Source organism: Motacilla alba, chromosome 17 (genome assembly GCF_015832195.1).
Source record: "Motacilla alba alba isolate MOTALB_02 chromosome 17, Motacilla_alba_V1.0_pri, whole genome shotgun sequence".
Taxonomy (NCBI): domain Eukaryota; kingdom Metazoa; phylum Chordata; class Aves; order Passeriformes; family Motacillidae; genus Motacilla; species Motacilla alba.
Window position 1 is genome coordinate 11,244,724 of NC_052032.1, and position 23,306 is coordinate 11,268,029.

The window sequence follows — 23,306 nt, forward strand, 5'->3', positions numbered from 1 at the left end:
CTCTGCCTTCCCTGCACCCCCCAAAGTAGCTGAGTGCTGTTCAGTGTGTTAAAGATAATTAGTAACTAGATTACACATACCCGGATGTACTGGAACTCCTCTACTGGAGATTCAGGAGACGACAGCAGAGAGGTGCCGATTGAAGCATCGTCCGAATTATATTTCTTTGTGACGAGAAGTAGTTTGTTCCGAATAGCCGCAACGACCCTCAGTTCACTTCCGTGGTGAGTGTTAATGGCATACAAATGGCAGCCTGAGGAAATAATGTTCTAGACTCTAAGTGGTTGGGATAGGGTCTGATTTTTTTGTTTTGTATTTGTATGATGATTAGTACAACAGGGCTCTGATGGATGACTTGGCAACACAGAATTAAAAACTCCTCAATAGGATTACATCGACTTCTAGGAAAAGACAAAAGCCTATGACCCTTTTGAAATCTACTTTTACCCTTAATCCGAAGTACATGGATTGTCACTATTCTGCAACTTCCAGCTTTTCAAAGCAGCTTACTTCTGAAGACCAGGAAAGATTTATTTCTGCAAAAATAATGGGCAACATCCAGACTAATCTAAGCACTACTGTTTAATAGGGGATCTGCTAGTGTGCCAGTCCAGCTTGAAGTGTGCTTTATTTCAGTCTAACATCCCCACAAAATTCTTCTCATATCTCCCAACCCTGAAATCCTATTTTTCTCTAAAGCTTTTCATCATTAGCAATTTCCAAGTAACGTGGCTTTTTTTTACAACATTCAAAAATGTCATGCTGGACTGTACTAGAGTAATTTTCAAATACAAGCTTAACAAAGTTTGAATTGACTTGTCCAGGGAAAAAACTAAAAGTGAACACCTACACCTGCCTAAAGAGAGCTAATAAGCCCCTGGCAACTACCAGCATCAAAGCATAGTGGATGTTTTAAACACAGGATAAGGATAACAATATCACCTTTTGTTCTCTCCAGTTTATTTTCTCTGCAGTCATATTTGCTTCTTATGATTTTTTTAGTCTCTATATCTTTTTGGACAGCACTGAGTCTGAAGACAAGGATACGAGAGTCTTTCCCTGACATATGGAAAGAACCAGGAAAAAGGAAGTTAAAAAAAGAACATGGTAGTTTTAAATTAACACTTCCGACAAGAAGCAGCACCTAACAAACAGAGCAAAAGTAAACAAAGCATAATACCTCTCTGGGGACAGAAGACTTATGAACTCTCTAGAATTTACAATTCTAGTAACCAACCCCTTCAGTACACAGTAGCCAAGTTTCCCATTAGGTGGTGCTACACCAAAGAACGATTTGAGAGCTTCCAAACAGTGAAATGCACAGTTATTTTGCAAATACATAAAATCTTGCAAAATAACAGAAATACAACAGATATAAACTACAGGGCAAGAGTAAAAGGGTTAACTTTAAGAGGTGGAACCATCCAGGTGAGCTACTGGTAACTGGATCCTCAACAGAGTTTGAACCCTTCAGGATACAGAAGGGTTTTGTCTAGAAATTTCACAAACTAAGTTTTGATATAACTACACTTGCCAGATCCTCAGAAACGTCACCCATTCTCCAAGTGTCTTGAGAGAACTGCAAATGGCTCTCACGTAGTTTGACCTAGTTCTGTAAGATCTCAGGGTGAATTTCACCAGATGCAACCAAATTGGGCAACTCCCAGTGAGACAGAAGGAACCATGTTTTACCCAAAGCTTTGGTAAGCAGAACTTCAGAAAATACTGAGGAAACAGACGTAACAGGGTAAAAATAATAAACCAACCATATCTGTAATGCTTTCCTGAGTTATACATAAAGATCCTGATCTTGCTTTGTGTATGTTCCCTTCATGGCATTCAATCACAGATCACTCTTTTATTGGGTAAAAACTACCTCACTAAAAAAGTGCACATTTTATGCACATTTAAGCCTTCCGAATGAGACAAAATTGTCATGAGACATACATATCCAGCAATACCCGGAGACAGGCAAGAATCCAAGAACAGGGACCTCTCCTACCTTTGTCTGTTCGGGCAATCAAAAGATCCAGAGCTTCCAACACATTCATCTGCTTTATTTGGAGAGTTTTATCAAATACTTGCACTGACGGCTGACCATCTAAAAAAGAAACACACATGTATTCAAAACCCTACTAAAACTTACCAGATGCTGGTTTTGAACCATTTCTTTCTTCTAATTAAAATCTTGGGGTTTTTTCTTACAAAAATGAAGAGAAAAAAACCCCAAAAAGAACCGCACAAAGCTCCTACATGTGCCACAGCATCATAGTCAATACTTCCTCACAGGAGGGTTTTATTATTGTCACGAATCAGATAAAGCGTCTGAAATCTAAAAGTGACATTCCTTTGGCAAGTTTGAGAATTATGACCGAGCACTAACTTCATTCCCTTAGTCCTGCTGGCCTCACGTACCACACAGAGGATTATAAGGGGTCAGAGTAGCAATATCATTGCCAAGGGAAGAAGTAGGATTTCATTGTCACATAAGCCCTTGGCTTCATGCTCACTATTATCAAGGGCTAAGAAAACCAGACAAGCCGTTTAGACACCTCTCGAACCTGGATGCGACCTCCTAATGCCTTTCAGATGGTCAAGAAAACAACATCTGAAATAAGAACACATTCAGAAATCTGCATTAACACTAGCTCCCCAATATGGCTCAATTCTAATGCAGAATCAATTTTTGCAACTAGGTTACATAAATGTAACAGATTTACGGATTAGTAACTATCCCCCTACATAAGGACTTACTAGCACCTGAACAGAGTTTATGAATACACATTTTCAAGAAAACGGTCAGATACATAAAAATTGACACAAAAACACTAGATCATTTACTAACCATCTATTAACAAGATGCCAGCATCTGTAGAAACCAGCAAGGACTGGCCCCAAGAATCTGCACAGACAACCTCATGAGGAAAATTACTGCAGAAAGACTGAGATTCCCAGGGCTATGAAGTAACATAAGGGATACATATTAAGTACACTAAAAAATACAGATCATACAGACATAGAATGTGATGGACAATGGCAGTAACATGTAAATGCTTTTGGCAGGATACATTTCCAAACAGAATATTGCTGGAATTTGAAATGTCAAAACTGAAATAATTTTCTTGCAGAGGACTTCCTGCATCAATTCTGGTTTGGAGACTAATAAGTGTAAGACACATACCTGAAATGCTAGAATTAAAACACATGCAGCTGAAACTCAGTGCAACCATCACGCAGTATTTCTTTTCATTTAAAAATCCCAAACTTATATACTTAAAATATATGTACCACTATGCATACTCAGTTTGCTTACATTTTATGGTTGGGTTTGTGATGTTTAGTGACTAGCACATGGTACAGTTTCTGCCTTTCTGCCAAACCGTTCTCTGTACTTACCTCCCAGAGCCTACCCCTCCTCTCCCAATTTATATATTAGTTGGAATCTCTGAAATTCTAGAAGCACTTCTGAAGCTTCTGTCTATAAAACACATGCAGAAGAGTGCAGCTGGCATATTTCACTCCCTAATGACTTGAAACAAAATCCAAATGAAATAAGAGCAAATCTAAACACAACTGAATCTTGTTTCAAACATGCTGAAATTAAAATAAAAGATGATTGCACATGGAAGATGTCACCTTCATTGAATTTTCTCAGGTATAAAAATGTCCACACTTGCTTTAACTTGAGAAGTGCTTCTGCCCCCAGGCTCATCCTTTATTAATGTAATATTGACTGCAGAATCACTTTGACACTGTACCTTTCATCTTTTCTACTGCAGTGTCTAATTACAGAAGTAAATAAATATATACCATACTACATAATGTTTAATGTTCCATAACTTCCCTGACAGTTTCACTCACCTCCTTTTTACAAAAGCTTGTGGTTGCCAAGTTAGCTGTGGTATCCCCTTTCACAGTGGTTTTCAATTTCAATGCCTAATACAAACAGATGTTTTATTTAAACTGAGTTTTTTTGTCAGCAATACCCAAACTAAAGAATATATTAAAAGGACAATTTAGGACTAGAAAGTGATTCCAGTCTGGAATTCCTATGCCATTTTAAGTAATGAAAAAAGAAGCAGAGTTCTGTACCCACAACAATGTCAGATGGTTACTAGGTATCTTCGCAGCCAAAACATACGTTGGCTGTTTCTTGGTTAGTTTTTTGTTTTGTTTTGTTTTGGTTTTTTTTGTTTGTTTGTTTACTTGCTTTCTAAATAGCAACTCAGAAAATAAGAGTCAAACATAGTAACAGAAAAACCTCCATCTCAAACTACAGAATCTAACCATCTACACAGTTTACTTTACATTAAGTAGCCAGATAGAGTATCCTCTTGTCAATTATACAAACTCACCTTTGATTTACAAAACTTCCTAACAAACACTAAGGCAAACTATATATGTGTCTGTCTACATATATTGCCAGGCATACCCCTAAGGTACGATTTTTACAACCTTCATTTAACTCATGAACTATATAAATATTTCGACATGTATACCTCAGGCGTTACAGATAAATACTTCTATTCATGTTTTATTTTAATGTAACTTACAATAATGCAATACTACAAAACTATTTCTGGTCACAGAAAACTGCATTAAATCCCGACATAACTGCAAGGTAATCAAAGTCTAACAAAAGGAGTGACACAGCCTTTGTAAACATAGCTGCATACCTTCTAAACTGATCCTACCTGACCAAGCCGAACAAATTCTGCTTGTCGAGCTTCCTCTTTTTTCCGTGTCGATTTTGGGGACTCTGGTAACACATCACTGAAGGATCTTCTATTAAGCATGTTCTAAAACAGAAAATGTTTCTAACTGCACAGCTTCTCAGGGAAGAGAAACTGCAACTCTTCCAATCCTTCAGTGCTTTACCTTACAGCTTGTCATAGTTTACCACTGTCACGTTCTGTACAATAATACCACATGAATATATGAAAAAGAAAAGTTTAAGCAGATCTATAGAGATTAAAAAAATAAACACTGGTAAAAAAAAATAGCACCTTGCTAGTTTTAGAAGTGCTGAACTTATTTTTAGTTAGTTAAGAATCACCTTAAGAGTAAGTCTTCATCATCCAAAATAAAGTTACCTCACAGCTACCCAAGGGTAAGAATCATTGAAATTTACACATAGTGGAACAAATGCAGACTTTATGGTGATGAGACTAATGCCTGTATTTATAGTATCTAAATTCCCTATTCCCTTGCTGCAGGTAAGCTTACACAAAGTATGACATTTTTATACTTGTCCTCACACCTCGTGAAAAGTCCTGTCCAGAAAGGACTGTCTGTCACCTTTCATGTAACTGTAAAATAAGTTATACAATAATAAGTATTTAGCTTAGTCATATGTAATTCAGTGCTCATTAGGATTTTAGTCCTTTAAAGTGACAGAACATTCAAGCCACTAGTTAGAACAGGACAGCACATGTGAGGGATGCAGAAACTTCTGACTTACATTTCCCTTGTGTAGGTCAGGCATCATGTCTTGGTATAAAGAGCGGATCAGCATGTCTAGAGTGCGTTGACGTTTCTGAGAAAATGTTGGTGTTTCCAAGGTGGCTTTTTCACCATTTATTACTAAAAAATTATTGAAAAAATATACACTATTGTGTAAATGAACTTCAACAATCTCCACCAACTCTAGCTTGCCTCTGTACCAAAACACCTGCTCTGCCCCTATTAATTCAAAATTGCCTCCTTTTTGCCTTTTTTAAGCAAATACCTCTCCCTTAAGTTAAAGGAGAAAAATTAGAAATAGAAGAATTCCACAAGGCATCCGAATGAATACCTAACTAATAAAAAAGTTAAAGACAAACTGCCGGTCAATTTAAGTACTAAACAATTTAAATACACAAAATCAAGCTCCTGTCAGGTTTAATTGTCATCGACATGGTCAATTTTCAAAGATTCCTTTCTTGCCGATTTAGAAGGGCAAATACGGGTCAATGAAAATTGGAACAGAATGATTACAGAATTCAAAAGTGCTGCATAGGTGTCCTTCATCACCTTTAAGAATACATTCAGAAGAGATGCTATTTTCAGCTTTTCAGAGCTACTAAATTAACGCCTTCTATTACTTAATAATGAACAGCATTATAAATCCTTTCAGATCTCCCAAGCCCTTTACAAAAATGCAAAGCTAAATATGGCTGCATGTTCTGCAAATGTGAAAGTCAGCCACTGTCTAGTAGCCTGAGAAGAAGCGAATTTTTTTTTTGCTAATCCGACTGTACCAGTTGATGGAACTACAAATGCTACATCCCAACTATGCTACAGATGTGAAAAAAAAATAATTGCATACAGACCAGCAGAATACACAAGAAAATGCATATATGTTTTAAGCATCATGAATTTTAATTTGTTAGCACAATTATTAAAAGAGTGTTTCTAGCAAAAGAAAAACTGACTTACATTTCACCAACACAAAATCCCTGAACTCCTGGTGATTTGTAAACACAGGTGGGGATGGAAGGGGAGGCCCAAAGAGAGGAACACTTTCTTCTGAAAATATTTTCAGCCTGTTGAAAGTACAAATCTTTATCTACATTGAAAGTCACATTCAAACCCTACCTTTTTTATAGACACTATTCAGAACCAAAGAAAAAAAATGGAAGCTGTTAGCTGGTGTCTTACATAAGAATTTCAAAGGGCATAACAAAAAAAGATTCACTTGGAATTACTCAGCAGAGCAAAGTTATGTTTCTTTTACACAAACTAACACGGGGACATAGAATTAGAACAGAACTTTGCAGTTCTACTCGTGCAGCAATAGTTTTAGTAGCACTAGCAAAATACAGTCCTATTCAAAAACACTGTAAAAGAACAGGTCTTCACCTACAAAATATGTTCTCCTTACAGATTTCCACTTTCCCTATGCATTCACCACATGCATGAAATATTTGATGCTTTCAAAGTAACAACGGCTTACAACATATGAATCTGTAGCTTGGAAACAGCAAATTCATTTTCACTGAGGAAGACAGAGTCAGAATAACTCGCGTGACAGCCGGACCTGCCGAGTTATTTTGATCCATAAGGAATCCAGCATAGCAATACTGAATGACAGATAGAAACCCATGCCTATTTGCTCACCAGGGCCTAGCTTCTTTAAGATAAGTAATCATTCTTGGCTATTTCAAGGGATAGTTTGCCGACAAGTCTTCCAAGTGGCATGTGCAGATAACACAGGTCACAGCAAGTTAAGTGGCAAAATTATAGATTCAACCTGTATCTGCTATTTTAGAAACCAGACAGAATTTACCTTCTCCAAAAACCAATAGTGACTGACTGATATTGAGTCTAATGGATCACAATGCTTTCATACAGTCTTTTTTCTTGAAAGCTTAGGAACTGCATACAGTATGAAACACAGTACTACATTTACATGACTATTGATCATCCTAATATTTGTTTCACATATTTGAAACACTGTTTCATAAATGCCCTATGTCTGTTTAATTACATCCAGGTAAAAAAGCAATCATTTAGAACTACAAAAGGTGTGAAATGTTCCTTGACTAGATCAGAATGAATTGTGACAGGGAAAGCCGTAACAAAACTGACTAAAAAAATAGACTTCTCGAGTGACGTAAAATGTAAAGGCATTCTAAGCAGAAATTCAGTGTCAGACCTCATATAGTGGTATTGGCATTTGAAACAAGGAAAATTTGCCTCAAAAGCCTAGAGCATCCCCCGTCCCTTTTTACTGAAATTTTGACTGCTTGGAAGACTATCTTCAGACACACACACACACACACACAAGTAAGAGAAGGAACGAGTCCTATTCAGGCCTACAATCAAAGGACAGAAGGAAACGTAATGGGGGCAAGCTTAAATTTAATGTTCTAAGGTTGTCATACAGGAAAAAAAATACTATGCGATATGTACTACGGCAAGATGTGTCAAGACTGGCAGAATTAAGCAATTAAGATGGACTGATCTAGTAAAAGCTGCCAGTTACTTAATGGAAGAGAGAGAAATTTATCTTATGTACTGCAACTCATTTCCTTCCTCACGTAAACAGCAATATAAAAAGCATTTTACCATGGCTAAAACACATCTACAGACTATCAGTTTACGATCAGGACAACAATCACTTCTTAAAGGGTAATGAGGGATGTATGCCCAGGTTTCTGTCTCAAAGCAAGAAGAAAAAGAAAGAAGTGACTGCATATTCACTGCACATTGGAATCATGAACATGTTTTGAACATCAATTTAAACAAGTTTGCAAGAGGAAGCTGACAAGATCATGAAGCGAAATAAAACAATCCCTTGGCTTAACTGCATTACAGACATGACCCAAAAGAAACCTTAGCTGAAAATAGGAAGCAGGGGAAAAAAACCCACACGCACAAACTGAAGTATCATCCTTATCTGGAGTTCACTTTAATGGAATGCTGGAGAAACACAGTAATATGTAAAATTCTGGCAGGTTTTCAGTACGTGACACTCAACTATACAAGTACTCTATTAAAATCCCCAAAAATGAATTTGTTTGCTCAGCTACAGGCAAACTGCAATTTGTAAGGACTTGTAGTCCGTGGCTATCACAACATCACATGCGTTAATTATCTGTCACCATCCACATAGTTTACTATGTCATTGATCTCACTAGGTCTGAAAGTTCCAAGCATATCTTTCATCATTTTTTATGTTTCATCTAAAAACTAGTTTTGGGTTTCCCCCTTAGCTTATGCCTGTTGCAGAATTTAATGTTTCTGATGTTAAGAAACCTGCTACTTCTGGGCAGTTTAGTGACATCTGCATGCAGGGCCATATTGCTCTTCAGTTTCTAAAGCACATTTGGCTTCCTGGCATACAGACAGGTGGACCTGTCTGTATGCCAGAAAGTTCTCCCATCAACAAAATGTTTTCTCATTTTCTTTAAACCCTCAGTTATTTATTGTGAAATTATTTGTTACAATCAGCACTTACCTGTAACTATCATTCTGCTTATTATATCTCACTAAAGCAAAAATATCTGCCATAGAGTTAAGGAAGTTAATCCACTTCTAATAAAGCTCACATGTATTTTAATAAACTTTTATTTTCCTGCAGTACATTGCAGATCTAATAAAGGTAAAATATATTAATCAAGTCAATGTAAATATATAAACAATTCTAGACTCTATAGATTTTACTGTTTATAAAAGGGGTCCTATACGAAAATGTTATTGCTTGATCAACAGTTTTAAAAATCAAGCTACTACCACAGACACAGCATAGGACATACTATAGAAGTTTGTCTTACTTGTATTTGATATATTTGTGACTAAAATTTTTTTTAGTTGATAAAGCAGTCCTGATACTGAACTTTGCTTACACCAAAGTTCCACTGAAGAAAACATTCCAATGAAACCATTTAGCCAACAGAATTATAGGAAAATGAGAGAATGATTTAAAGTGCAAGTTATACTAAGGCTGACGCTCTATTGTAGAGTTACATTGATGCGGTAAACAATTCTTCTTAGTATTTAGGTTCCTTTGATATGTAAAGATTTTTTTTTTCAAACTTGGCTTATTTTCATTCACCCCTAGCAAGTGGGTTTCTAGGAACATTTAGCCTGCCTGAGAACTAGGCGTGGAAGTCTTAAGCTTTGTGATAACTTTTTAAAGCTCAGCAACAGAGTATAGATAGAAATTAGAGTTTTCTTCTTTTCATTCATTTTTCCTCATTCCATTCCATCTAATCTAACACATGCCAAGTTGGGGTGTACAGATTATTGCTATCGCAACCCCATGGTAACTCCAAGAGATTGGCCGCTGGTTTTTGCAATCATATAGTCTTCAAAATGTTTTCAACCAGAAGTCTGAAAAACACAGGCTGTTAAAATCAGGAGAATATATGGTAAATGGTCTGAAAAATTTGACAAATACTGATCTAAAATACATAAATATTTAAAATAAACAGCATCTAAACAGTGAAAGGCAATATTGAGTAAAATGCCAAAATTTAATGCCAAAATAATTTACAAAACCAAGAGAAATGTATTTATAAATCTGTATTTTTTGAAAAGGTATAAAATTAGATTTGTGAAATGATACAAATAAATGCCTTCAATAAAATTATTTAAAACTCACATTCTCGCTTTCACCTTATCTTCTAAGGGATTTAACAAACACTTTGATGTTGCAGACTTGGAAACTCCTAGTCAAGAAGCTGAAGGTGAAGAATGCAAGAATGCAACTGTCTTTGTAAAATAATTTTCATTTCCATAAAGAGCATAGAGGGAGGAATTCAGGGCAGAATTAAAAGTAATATTGATCTTTAAAAAGAAAAAAAGGCATTAGAAAATGTCAGGAAAAAGATACGTGTAAAATGAGAGCGAATCATGGATGGCTTGAAAGATGGAGAAGACTCTTCACCTTCCTGAAATATGATAGTGACAATGTCATTTCCAATATGTCGCTTCCTTTCTACCTGGAAAAAAAAAAAAGGAAAAAAAAAACAAAAAAGGAAAAAAAGAAAGAAGAGACAGAAAAAAAGAGGTAGACACAGTGACTTACAAGACATACATAAGTAGCTTAGCAATTCTGTGACAGAACAATAAAACAATATTCCTAAACTGCAAACAGAAAAATTACAGTCAATATAACTGAGGACAATATAAAATCATTACTTAACCATAAGCAAGTAAACCTAGCAATGACATGGCGCACACAACAAGGCAGGTTCTAGAAGAATATATATTGCATATGTTTAGAAAAGCACTCAGAGTTTCCATGCATCAGGCATGGAAACACTAGCATTCCAATAAAAGCAAATCTACCGCTTGAAATAAAAAGGACAAAAAACTCTGGTGCTGAATTATTCTTTAAAAAAAAATATCCTGATTGGCCTCCATTTTCTTTTGTGATCTTGTCGCAGTCCAAGCAAAAAGCATGAGAAAACTGACATAGAAACACAAAAAGCACATTTTAATTATATACTCTAAATATATTACTGTAAGAATGCATAATAAATAATAAATCAAGCAATTTGTATGTAAATTTAGGTAAATCATTATGGATGTACGATGTACAGTAAACACATGTGCCTATAAAGTATTTTTTTCATCATAAATACAAAGAAAGGCCTGAGCAATGAATAGCACATTTGAACAAGAACCCACCTAGTTAATCCATGGCAGCGTGAAAGCGCTTCTTTATGGTTATCAACACTAACATGGTCACAAGGGGAATTTCTTTCAAGCGACACTAATTGCTACTCAAGCAGGAGTTACACATGTGAATATTCCTACAATTCACACACAAGGCTAAGTTCCAGTTTTCCTAAAGTCTTTGAGGTAATAATTACAGCAGTGAAGCTCTTCAAGTCATCTGAACACCACACTTAATCACTTCTCAGTGAAGCAATTTAGATCTTCTTCACAAGTATCTTTTGTACCTTAATGGAGATGATAGGATGCATTATTTCTAATAAACATAATTAAATTTTCAGCATCAGGTAGAATATTGAGGGGAAAAAATGCAAAAGTCTCAAGGCTTACATTTCTCAAATATTAACAGACAAGAATTCCTTTATTTCTTATAAAGTTTGGGAGTCAGTGATTTAACAAATAAATAGGGAAATAAAAGAGAGAACCATGTACCTGCTGCTTGTTCTCTCTAGAATACGGCAGCATGGTTGAAACATGGAACATAATTTCATGCCCTTGAAAAACTGTATAGATGGAACAGGTTCCTGTTGTATCATCTGCAAGGGAAGGCAACATTTTAAGGAGGAATATCTCCTCTAAGTTTTCTGAAGATCAAAAGGCATTTCCAGTGACTTAAGCTGACCTGACTTGTTCCTGGTGAAGCAGAGCAGTTAGTACACATATGAGGAAGCCCATTTTGGGATTTTTTCATAACCACGATTTAGACAATATGCACAATACGCAGTAAGAAGAAATATTTAGCATGCAGCTCCACCCCCCTCTCATGGCTTCAGATGAGTTCTTACTTTTAGTGTCCAGTCCGCCTCTGTAGCCTGACCAGCCTTTCAAAGTAATTGTGTCACCCAAGAGACGCAAAAATCGTTGAAAGCTTTCACTTCCACTTTCTACATGTGGGAGGGAGAAATGTTACCAAAAAAGCACACCCGTAGTAATAGAATGTATCTCAAAAATGACCAAAATGAGGAAAGGGGTCCTGCTTCCAGGACACAAGTTTCAACTGAGTTAGTTTCTTTCATGCCTTCCAAGCCTACTACCTTTCCAAAAACAGCACCCCAACCACGCAGAATAGGCATCATCACACGACATTAAACAGTGACCGCTTTTGCTAGCGCCAATGCTGTTCAAGTGCATAGGAGAATGTGATCATGCTGTAAAAGAGCGAAAGAACTACAAGCAGCGAGTTAACAAGCGGCCTCCTTCAAATGCCTTTTTTCTAAATGTTCAGGTCACACACAGTCTATTTCTAGAAGAGAGATTTCACTCTCTTTCAAGCTGTAACAATAGGCTTCCTACTGCAACTTCTTCCAGACATAGAAGGCCCTACGCTACAATTTTGCACACAACACACATGAAACCAAACTAAACGACTGTCCATATAACCACTGCCTCCTGCCCCGCTTCCAGATGTAGGCACTATCTTGCTTTTTTTTTATTCAGATGAACAAAACAATTAAGGAGAAGGTGAAAAACTCACCATTACTGAACATTTCATCATCTGTAAGCTGACCATCCTTAGCATAAAGTACTCCAAATTTAAAATTCACCGATCCCTGGGAAATAAAACCAAATATTATATGGTAGACAGTAAAACAGAAGACATAAGGCTTTGTTCCCTCTAAGGATTTTCGCGTGTGTATCTTTGCATACATCTTACACATTAGAACATACACTTTATACCATCTCCTACATACCATCTCTTAATACATAATCATTTACCTTTAAACTTTGATAGTATAGCATAAAATTATTAACTAAAATTTGGGATCTATTATTATTAAGTTGGTGCTTACAGTTATTTTTGCTGTCATGTTCAAAAAACATTTTTTTTTACTGTAATCAGAGGTTGATTTCAGTCATTGGAAGCACATCAAAATACAAAGCTGTATTCATTGAACGGGTCTGTGAGCTAGAAGCAGTTAGGTTTATACTTACCTCTTGCTCTTCAAGAACCAATAAATCCTGTAAACAAAAACAGCATCTTTAGCGCACTCAAAGATTCCACAAGGATGATGGTTTTAAGTTTGTGTTTATAAGTTTTGATTTGAAATGGCCAGTTCAATGGATAAAGACAGTTTAAGTAGTATTATGTTATTATTATTATTAGCTGCTACTGGAAGAAAAAAACTAGTAGTATGGATACTTAATTACTTGCTTTTCCAGAAAATAATAAAGAAAAAGAACCAACCAAAAAAAAAAAAAAAAAAAAAGAAACAAAACCAAAAAACAACAAACTTCCTACCTTTTGTATCTCAGGATGAAAAATTTCCCTTGGGCTCTTCTCAAATTTATCAAGACTCATAGCACTGAAATGCAAATGAAATAGTGCTTTATAGAAGGGCAAGTACACATTTCAATGCTGAACCACCAACTGATTGCAGTCACAACAGTTACAAAATGAATTGTTCGAAGAGCCTCTGTTAAATTGAATGTTTTGTGGAACTGACATTTCTTTCCCAAAATACTAACTTCCAACGCTTTCTAAACTTCTTTTGTATTTTAAAAAGAGAAATTAGTAAGACTCTGTGTGGAGATCAGGTTTACATTTATTTCCTTATAAGGCACAGAGCTCCATTACATCACCCTTCACTTAAGCTGTAAACATTATCACAGTGAGCATTTTAGGAGGGCTCAATAACCAATTCTATCTCTCTCTTTTTCTAGTTCTCTCTCTTCTTAAATAATTCAAGGCACATCAAATGAAAAATGAGAAGTTCAGCATCAAATTCACAATTTTTCGCTTTGTCTGGTCAAGAACAGCCTTTAAAACCACTTTTTGCTGCCTTCAATGATTAAGACCTGCAAAACCATTTTTACAGTTTTTATAGATTCGTCATAAAAACCACAGAACACAAGCTCTGAATTACAGGAAAAGGTATACAGGCAAATATCTAAACGGATAACTTATTTGTAAATACATACCTTAATATAGATTTCACTGATAATGTTTTTGTGGGACTGTAAGGGAGACATATTTTCTGAGTACCCTGTAAACAAGAAAAGCTAGGATACATTACAGGACATACCAACTTTTTCTGCATATTCAAACAGAATTATTAATAAAAACAATTAAGTTTAAAAAGAAGGAAGAAACCAAGGTAATTTTACTCAGCTATATTTACTGCTGATTTAGAGGAAAAAAAAGTCATGGGTGCTGCAAAGAAAAAAAAAAAGTGAACCATACATGTCTACAGTAGAGTTTTAGAACAACTGCTTGGATAAAAGAATCTCATGGAACATTAACTGGAAAAAAAGTGAAACAACTATCAGACCTGCCTGTTTTCTTACCATTATACAAGAAAATCCTAAAAGCAGTATAAAGTCACTGCCTAAACTGATCATAAGACATCACAGGACATAACCAAGAACAATTTAGGCATCATTTCTAAAAAAAAAACCAGTTGTTTGAACAATTAGAAAATATCTGACATTACAGATTTCTGTCAAAAAGTTTAGTACAATGTTATCTGCAAATTTAGTTCAGTGTTATCTACTCTGATAGAATTATACGTTCTTATTGTACGAAATAAAAAATGTAATAAATACTGGAATTCTGAAGAAAAAGGAAAAAGCATATGATAAACATATCCAAAACAAACAAACAAAAGTCAGAACACAGTTAACTGTTTCTTACTGTTTTTCTCCAAAGTATTGAATGGTATTGAGGAATGCGCTGATTATTTTGGTCAGACAGTACAACAGACAGAAAGAAAGGGTTCTTCTCTGCATCTGTACCTACATAATTCTGATGAACTGTTGGAAGAAAAACAAGCAGCACCATCAATCATAAGGAAGACACACCCACCCACTCATGCGCAGAACCAGAGAGACACCTGTAAACGTATGCATTCATACGTAAAAGTATATAACTGTCTGCATAAATAACTACATACTTCTATACAGATGTGTAAAAAAACCACCCAGAGAGATCGGTCCAGTTTTCAAAGCCAAGAAGGATTTCAAAATATCCCTTTTTGGTAGCAGGGGTTTCACTCCTTACAGACACCCATCCTCTGTTTTCAGGTTAAAAATACACGAAGCGAGGACTTGTTTCATGTACAGGACAGAAAATATTTTAATGCTAAATTAACATGATACCTTTTTCCATATTGAAATAGTAACAGTTCAAAACTACAGAAAGAGCAGCAGCATTTCTGCAAATTACATTTTCATTGGTTCAAATTCCAATCCATCTCCAAAAAAATATTTACCTTTCCCTAAAAAATACTTCAAGTACCATCTCGTATGATATTCCGGGTTTTCCAAATGCACATCCGTTCTGTGCCATGTACCCGGAGCATAGTCCGTATTCTGAAATAGAATTGGGAGACTCTTACATTAAATGCCAAGTGAAAAAAAAGAGGACAAAATATAGGCAAAAGCAAATAAAGAGTGAAATTTTAGCTGTACACTGCTATGTAAAAAGCAAGGATTCTTGCGAAGTCAGTTGGTGTGTAGCTGAAACAAAAATATCTACCTCTCATTTACCCTTTTTTCTAATTTCTCTGTAAGTAGATAACTCCTGTCCTACTGTACCACTCTTACAGGTAATGTCTCAGAATGTCAGTGAAAAGAAGGTCTTTCAACGTGCAATTTGAAGACAAACATTTTAAAAAACTTAAATGAATTAATGCCTTCAGCTTCCATTTTCTCAGTTCTTCCCAAATTAATCCCCAAAGTCTCCTTTCTTGACCAAAGCATGCTTCGGAAGTTCTTCAGTGCCGTTTCTCATAAATTAAGGTAAATTCCCAAGCATCCCTCGAGCACTTTCCCACTATGACTTAACATGCGAAGAAAAAGCCATTCTGCATATTCATTCACCATGTGGCCGTCCACGATACAAGCTAATCAGCTTCTGAACTGCATGAAACTGAGCTAAAAAGACAGAGGACCAAACACAACCCCCCAAAGAATCAACGCAGAATAGTTAGATTGCTTTCAACTCTGCGGCCAGTGCTGATGCAAGCAGATGATCGGTAACAGTCCGCTGTTCGATACACACTTTACCAAAACCTTACAAGTATCTTTAGAATATGAGGTCTTCTTTCTTCCAATATTAAGATGGTATTTGATGAAAAAGATGTTAGATGAAAAAGTTTTGCAAAAGGAAGATAAAACATGAAGGTAAGTGGAAAACTAATTGTCACTGGAGTAGTTGCAGGGACACACTGCAAGTTTAGCAGCAAGAAAGATGAAGGGAATTACTCTCCGAGGCTCCACTCAACCTCTTTCTCTCATTTAAAGATAAGCAGAGCTGCCAAAAGACAGCTAAGGATCAAAAAAATGAAGCTAAGCCTCATCACGCCAAGGAGCAAACTTTAAAGCACGGAGGTCAGCTTGAACATCATAGTACCAACAGGACAGGATAGATACGGAGTGATGAACTAGAGACTGGAAAGCATCATTCAGAGATATTTTTCTCCTAACACGATCGAATTACCAAAATGTTAGCAGAACGAAACAAAATGTCAGAATTTTCAAAGTCCTCTTCCTTAGCGAATGACTGCAAATGCATCTTTTGTAAGTGAAAAATAACTGAAGCTGAATCATTTTCTTCAGCATTCTGTGAGTATTTTTGGGCACTTACCTCACCAGAGGAGCCATTTTCCACACGGAACCGTCCAGCTCTTTGAATGGCTCCATCAGCGTCACTAGATATAAGCTATAAGAGAGTTTAACATAGAGGTTCTATTTCCAAAAATAGCCATATGATCAGCAATCAAAACTTACTACCATTTCTTTTTGTTCCAGGCATCATGACTCCCCACAGAGAAGGGATCAGTCTAGCTATTATCAATTTGACTAAAGATTTTGAATGACCCGGTAAGAACTCTGAGACACAAATGTGATGCTACTGTGGAAAACATGAAGCAAGAAAAGTTAGGTCTGAAACATTTAGAAATTTGAAAGGGAAACAAGAACTTTTAAACATCTGTACTCCAAAAATGACACACCTTCATGAAATGCTAGCAGCATTTTTAAGAAAAACAACCAAGAAATGAGACCATTCCTGTGAACTTACTCTGAATTAATAATTCTAAATAACTTTTTATTTTCCAGCAAAAGACTTTAAGTACTAGGAATGAAAGAACCTCTTACCAGAAAACAGTTTACTTGCATTTTTGGATTAAAACACACATCTTTTATGTAGAACGTACGGAAAGAAGAGAAAGATACCTGGTGTTCCCGCAATGCAACTTCCAGCAACTAGGCTACCATTTTACACCCAATTTACATACACGTTAGTAAATGTACTACCCAAGAACTTTAAAATTACAACTACAGCTTGTAGAAAACTTGTGCTTTCATCCCACAGTAACAGAGCTGAAGCTCATTTTCTTAACTCCTCCCCACTTCTGTTATCCTAGAGTAAATTAATGTAATTTCATTATGACCTTGTAATCAGAATGACACTGCTGACATATTTTCACAACGCAGAAGAAACTGATATATGAGAAAAACATAGTGCCAACTTAATCTCTGAATTTCAAGAAAATGCAGAATAACTGACAGATTCTAGAGAACCATTTTCAAAATCCTAATTCTGAACTAGGTTGTTTAGTTTTAAGCCCTCTCCCACTGCTATGAGTCATGTACATATAAAATTACACACACATGTATGTACACACATGAGCATGTACACAGTTTATAGCTTACATAATTGCTAGTACTTCATTAAATACTACCCTAATATTTTGCCGTCTTCAGTTTCTAAGAAGAAAAAAGGCTCAATTTCCATCTGGAGGTAAACACAGTATTTATATAAAGCTTCCTTTCCTGTTACAATGAAAAATTAATTAATAAGGTAGTAACAAGATCTCCTATCATAGGTCTGATATGTCTATTCAGAAGCCGCTTTATATTAGCTTATAACTTTCAAGTCTAGCTGAGAACGCACATTTTCCGAACTAGATCCAATTCTCTTACTTGGAAAAGAAAAGGATTAGAGCTCTGCATTATAAGCTGAGAAACTGAGGACAGGCTACGTATACTTACAAGCTCCACAGATCCATAATGCTTTCTGCTAAACTCTCCGCGTCTGCAACCCAGATCTTCAGAGACGGAGCTGGAACAGAAACTCTTCATCAGTGTACACAAGTCAACTAGCCTTACATTTCCCGCAATGCTATACCCTGCCATTAAAAAAAATATCATTTCTGCCGAACACAGTTCACAGCACATAAACTCATTGCTGCAGGGAACATTTCTTACAGCATGCACAATCTCTAGCAGCCATTGCAGTCTGGCTTTCACATAACTCCCAAAGCAAATGTCCATGTCCTGATTGGAAGCAAAAGCTATGATTAAATTAAATACTGAGGCATGATGCAGTCAGATTTCCAAAGGAGGTGGTAGCTCATAATCACGTTCGAAAAGTAAACTTAATGCCTCAAAGAGGACAACTGCACTATAAAACTCAGTAAGACCACATTTAGTAGGTTGCTACAGATTTTTTCAGCCTACACACAATGAGAAAAGAAACCAGTACTTTAATTTAAGAGCACGAGGAAACAACACCACTTCAGGTTTCCCTCCACCACCTTAACAAAGACAGCAAACAAAAGCAATCCTAGAACGCGAAGTTCAAAATCCGCCTGCGTTACCAACCTCAAGCCATCGTATCACATTACTCGCCACCTCTTCACAAACTACGTTCCAACTAATTTGAACACAGACTGCCTTGCCACAAACCACACCCTTTCGTATCAAAAGCAGTTTTCTGACAGCACTCTCAGTAATTCATAAAACAGGAGTATATCTGAGCTAATGATTAAAACAAGACTGTTTTAATATCAATATTGTCACCTGTGTCCTAATTCAAACTACCTAAAACATACCTAAACTTCGAACACACTAGCAGTCCTTTTAAAAATCAGAATTATACCCAAGAGCAAATCTCTGCTTCTTCTCAACCTAACTACTTTATATCACACGTCACTTGCTTCATATCTCGTAACTAAAGCAGAATCTCACACCAACATCAATGCTACAACCTCATAAAAATTAGGCTTCAACTTAGGCACGGGTAAGATTCACATTACCATGCTATTTGCCTAAGTGCATATACTCCCTAACTGATTCTTGCTGAGCCTGCATACCTCTTTGGCTCTCCATTCTGGGTTACCACCAAGATTTGTACTCAACTCTCTGACATATCACATCTGCTAATTAAAAAAATACACCGTGATTAAAATCAACTGTTCATATTAATTTTTTTCATTGAATTACATCCTTCCTCAGTCCTGATCTATATAAGAAAAACGGCTGCTCCAGTTGTGACACCTTTAGAGTAGTTTTCATCATACTAAGATGAACTGCCAGCACTGAGGAGGTTAGTTCATCAGTGCTTCACATCAGTTGGGCATAATAATTTAAAATTTACTTATATCGCAAAGTATTTAAATACAGATGCACCTTTATTCATTATGAATATATCTAACCGGCTTATATGCATTTGTACAGCATCTACACAGTATACTCCACCTCCCTTTCCCATTTCTCTGGAAACATAGGCGCAGTTGTATAAATGAACAGCAACGATGAAGAGTAGAGAGGACCGGCTTCTTCCCGTTTCAACACAAGCTCCTACAAAACAGTCCTCAAAGTTGAACAACGAAGCAAAATTAAAAGCATTCGCTAATCTAAACACAGACGATTTTTGGATCCTAGTGTCAAATCACAAGTTTTGTCTTTCAGAAGCTCGACACTGGAAAGCATTTTACTTGGGGGTCGGGAGGGTAGTGGCAGAAGGGGATGAGTTTGCAGATTGCACCTGTGTGATCAGAAGGATACATGCCCCTCGGGCTTGCCATTCTCCTTGTCGCCTATATGTTTACTAGTCAGTACCGGTCCATCTGTTTTCATTTAAGAAAGAGTCACAAGCACTAACGCAGTTAGCAGTCGTGTAATTCCACCGATATCCCAGTGCTATCTTCTTGCAACGCTGAATACGCTGCGAAACCGACCCCGAAGACGCTCGTCCGACTCCGCCCACACCACCTGCAGCAGCCCGCGGGAGACGGCTGCAGCTCGGGGGCTCCTGCGGCTCCGCTAGCCCGAGAGCCAGCCGCCCCACACCGCGGGAGCGTCCAGCGCCGCTCGCCCGGACGGCTCCTGGTCCGCGGAAGCAAAGCGCCACCTCCCACTCCGCCATCGGCGGTCGGCAGCACGCCACGCCCCGCCCCACCCGAGCTTAGCCCCCGCCACCGGTACCGCTGAGTGAGGCCGAGGAACCGGGTAGACGCCCCTTCCGCGCTGCTCAGCTCCATGCGGGCGGACAGACGGAGGCTTCACCTCTCCCGCGTCGCTCCCGCGGCTCTGTCCCACGCGGGAGAGGCGCCGGGAGCGCCCCGCGTACATCCCGCTACCCCGGCGCACGGCCCCGCGGGTACGCCCCGGCCCGCCAACCACTATGCCGCGTCGGCCGCTGCGTCAGCCGCTGCGCCGTCAGCAGGGCCTGCCGGGAGTTGTAGTCCCAGGCTGAGCGCCAGCGGTCCGTCCTCCGCCGCCGGGAGCTGCAGTCCCGCGCGGGGATCAAACGGGTCCTTCGCTCCTGTGCGGGGAGGGACCTTAGTCAGCACCGCCCCTCGCGAATGTCGGCTTTGTAAACGTCAGGGTAAAACATCGTTGCAGACATCTGCTGAGAGTTTCCCAAGGAAAGTACACCTGTTCGATATGCCTGCAAGTAGCAGAAACTAGTCAGTTGCGAGACAGATATGTTGCAGAGCTGGAGCCGAGACAAGATGCTAACCCTTTGAACCTGGAGAATCCCACCGCTGGAGTTAAAATAACTCCAGAGCTGGCAGTGAAATAAAGCTTGCGGGTCAAGAGCTGCAATCACCGGGGCTATGAAGGGGACCCGTAGGTCTGGGATCAGGATTGCACGGCTAAATCCAAAATTAGTTTCTACCCCAAGTTAAATTTCCAACTCCCTGTCTCACCTGCGATGTTTGGAATTTTAGGAGCTGGCAGCCCACTCGGGACCAAAGGGCCTGGGCAGGGCGCAGCCCCATGGACACGAATGCCGGCCCTTTTCCATGGGAAACAAAACTCACGACCCCAGTTCGCCGAGGGCGTTTGGCGCTCCCAAACTCGCTCGGAGTCCTCGTTGGCTGCACGCCTGGTCTTGGAGTTACGGGGTGCTTCCTCCTAACCCTTACCTCCTCACCTCAGCCCCCTACCGCCTCCTCTGCCCCTAACCCCACTCCATTTTCCAGCCCGCCCTCGCTCCAGCCCTCACTCCGCTCTTCACCTCTCCCCACCACGCTCCCCGCTCCATCCCTTACCGCATCCACCGCCCGCCCGCGAGTCCCCTCCGGCAGCACGTGGGAGCCTGAGCCCTTGGGGGACAGGGCAGCTCTCGCCGCAGGACAACACCCAAATAAGACAGGCAGGGATAGCGTCTGTGGGTGGGCTGCAGGGTCTCACCAGGGGCTGAGGGGAGGGGGCTGGAGGGTGACACGGAGCATGGGGGGCAGCTGAGATGCAGAAGGGGTCTTTAGGAGCAAAGGGCGGGGTCCAGGGTGGCACAGAGACGCTGCGAGGCTGCAGTGGGGAACTTGAGGGTGACACAAAGAGGCTGAAGGGCAGGGGGTGCCTGAGGGTGCAGGTCAACGAGCCCTCACACCACCCCTAACCTCACCCTAAAAACCACCCCTGACCAAGTGGAGGGTGCACGGGGGAGGTCAGGGGGCCAAGGGACAATGTCGGGGGGCTTAGGGTGACAGACATTGCAGGCTGGGGGGCAGGTGGAGAGCTGACACTGAGGGTTAGGGGGACAAAGGACGCGGGGTACCGGGGGGGGCGGTTAGGGTGCAGGTGCAGCAGCCCTCACCCCAGCCCTAAGCTCACCCTAAACAGCACCCTTAAGAAAACACCAGTTTTCCCCAACAGCAGCACAAGGCAGCAACTCTAATGTTGGGACAACATTTTCTGGGATCTTTTAGGGTATTTTTGGGGCTTTTTCAAAACTGTTTTAGGATTCTTTAGCATATTTTGAAGATCATGGTCAGATTCAGAGGAAACACCCTCTGAAAAGGCAAAGTTTTAGGACTGCCATGGAATGCTTCAGAAAGGGGCCTGTGGTGGCACAGTGGGCTGGGTCCCATGCAGCCGGTCCAAAGGCTGTAAGTTTTAGACCCAGCTAAGTTGTTGTGGTTAGGGTTAGATGCTCTCAGCTTTGGTCTGAGAGAAATTCTGCACAGAAAAACTCACTCCCCAAGTTTCCTGATGCCAGTTTGCAGCAGGTGATTGGCACTGCCAAGGCAGCCCGAGTTCTCGGCAGGGGCAGCTTTGCTCCTGGAGAAATCCTGCACCGGTCCTCTTCCCTGTGAAACCAAACTCACCCCTCCTGTGTGTCGACGTCTGTTCACAGGAGACACGTGGCACTCCAAGGGCAGCGAGAGTTCTTGGTGTTGGCAGCTACGGTCTGTGAGAAATTGTTCTCCGTCTGCAATTTTGGAGGCAGAATCCCAGTTTTGGCCCTGGGCACACAGAGGGGAAAGACTGTTAATGTCCTTGGAAAGGAAAGTCTAGCACCCCATTGTTTAAGGGGCAGACGAAGGGCTGTGTAGGGGAGGAAACTCCCCACAGGACCTTTCTTCACCTCACCCCCCAGTCCAAGGTCTAGCAGCACCCCGTGCGACCAGCTGCTTTCAGAGGGTTACCCGGGCACACCCGCACAGGGAGCTGCTAGTCCAGAGGGGCTAACAGGGGTATCCCAAGCATCCCTCCAGACGCTTGGGATGTGGTTGAACGCTTCAGCTACGGTCAGAGCATCCAGCAGGGACTAGGGAGCAGCCGGACCCAGTCGGGCACGGAGCATCGCTTCGAGAAAATGCCAAGGGAAGAACCCTCTCGCCAAGGGGCAGCACCTGAGCGGGCCGGGCAGCATGTGGGGTTCCAGGGGAGAGCTTTCAACTTTCCCCTTTTACTGTGTCAGTCCCTCCCCAGAGCCTCCAGACCCTCCACAGCACTCCCAGAAAAGAGAGGGGTTATTAGAAGAAAAGGGGTTTAAATAGAGGGAAAAAGCTTCCCTTTCCCCTATTTTTTATGTTCAAATTGTGAGGGAATCTGCTTCCCCCGCAATTTTAATGGTCTCAGTTGAAATAATCCTGCCTTTTCTATGCTGTTGGGGGTGCTAA

At 39.6% G+C, this 23,306-nt stretch overlaps 1 protein-coding gene and 1 long non-coding RNA gene across 6 annotated transcripts in view; one reads left to right on the forward strand and one right to left on the reverse strand.

The window, feature by feature from the left end:
* Positions 1-20,641, reverse strand: part of GARNL3 (GTPase activating Rap/RanGAP domain like 3) — a 33,029-nt gene extending 12,388 nt beyond the window's left edge. For 3 of the 5 annotated variants that reach the window (XM_038156452.1, XM_038156456.1, XM_038156457.1), the window contains exons 1-20: positions 18,160-18,474; positions 16,751-16,825; positions 15,375-15,474; positions 14,798-14,916; positions 14,086-14,150; positions 13,406-13,469; positions 13,099-13,125; positions 12,641-12,716; positions 11,952-12,050; positions 11,599-11,702; positions 10,319-10,427; positions 8,942-8,987; positions 6,418-6,524; positions 5,462-5,583; positions 4,695-4,799; positions 3,862-3,936; positions 2,846-2,957; positions 2,003-2,101; positions 943-1,059; positions 81-253 (exon numbers count right to left, since the gene is read on the reverse strand). In XM_038156452.1, coding sequence (XP_038012380.1) covers positions 81-253; positions 943-1,059; positions 2,003-2,101; positions 2,846-2,957; positions 3,862-3,936; positions 4,695-4,799; positions 5,462-5,583; positions 6,418-6,524; positions 8,942-8,987; positions 10,319-10,427; positions 11,599-11,702; positions 11,952-12,050; positions 12,641-12,716; positions 13,099-13,125; positions 13,406-13,469; positions 14,086-14,150; positions 14,798-14,916; positions 15,375-15,474; positions 16,751-16,825; positions 18,160-18,441 — 2,076 coding nt within the window. In that variant the 5' untranslated portion in view covers positions 18,442-18,474. Of the gene's footprint in view, positions 1-80; positions 254-942; positions 1,060-2,002; positions 2,102-2,845; positions 2,958-3,861; positions 3,937-4,694; positions 4,800-5,461; positions 5,584-6,417; positions 6,525-8,941; positions 8,988-10,318; positions 10,428-11,598; positions 11,703-11,951; positions 12,051-12,640; positions 12,717-13,098; positions 13,126-13,405; positions 13,470-14,085; positions 14,151-14,797; positions 14,917-15,374; positions 15,475-16,750; positions 16,826-18,159; positions 18,475-20,376 lie in introns of those variants that run through there. The other 2 variants (XM_038156454.1, XM_038156453.1) reach the window with 2 other exon arrangements.
* On the forward strand, positions 89-19,531 carry LOC119709115. Its single transcript, XR_005259281.1, has 2 exons — positions 89-224; positions 15,711-19,531. It is a non-coding gene; the product is annotated as an uncharacterized LOC119709115 (long non-coding RNA).
* Positions 20,642-23,306: the final 2,665 nt, after the last annotated feature.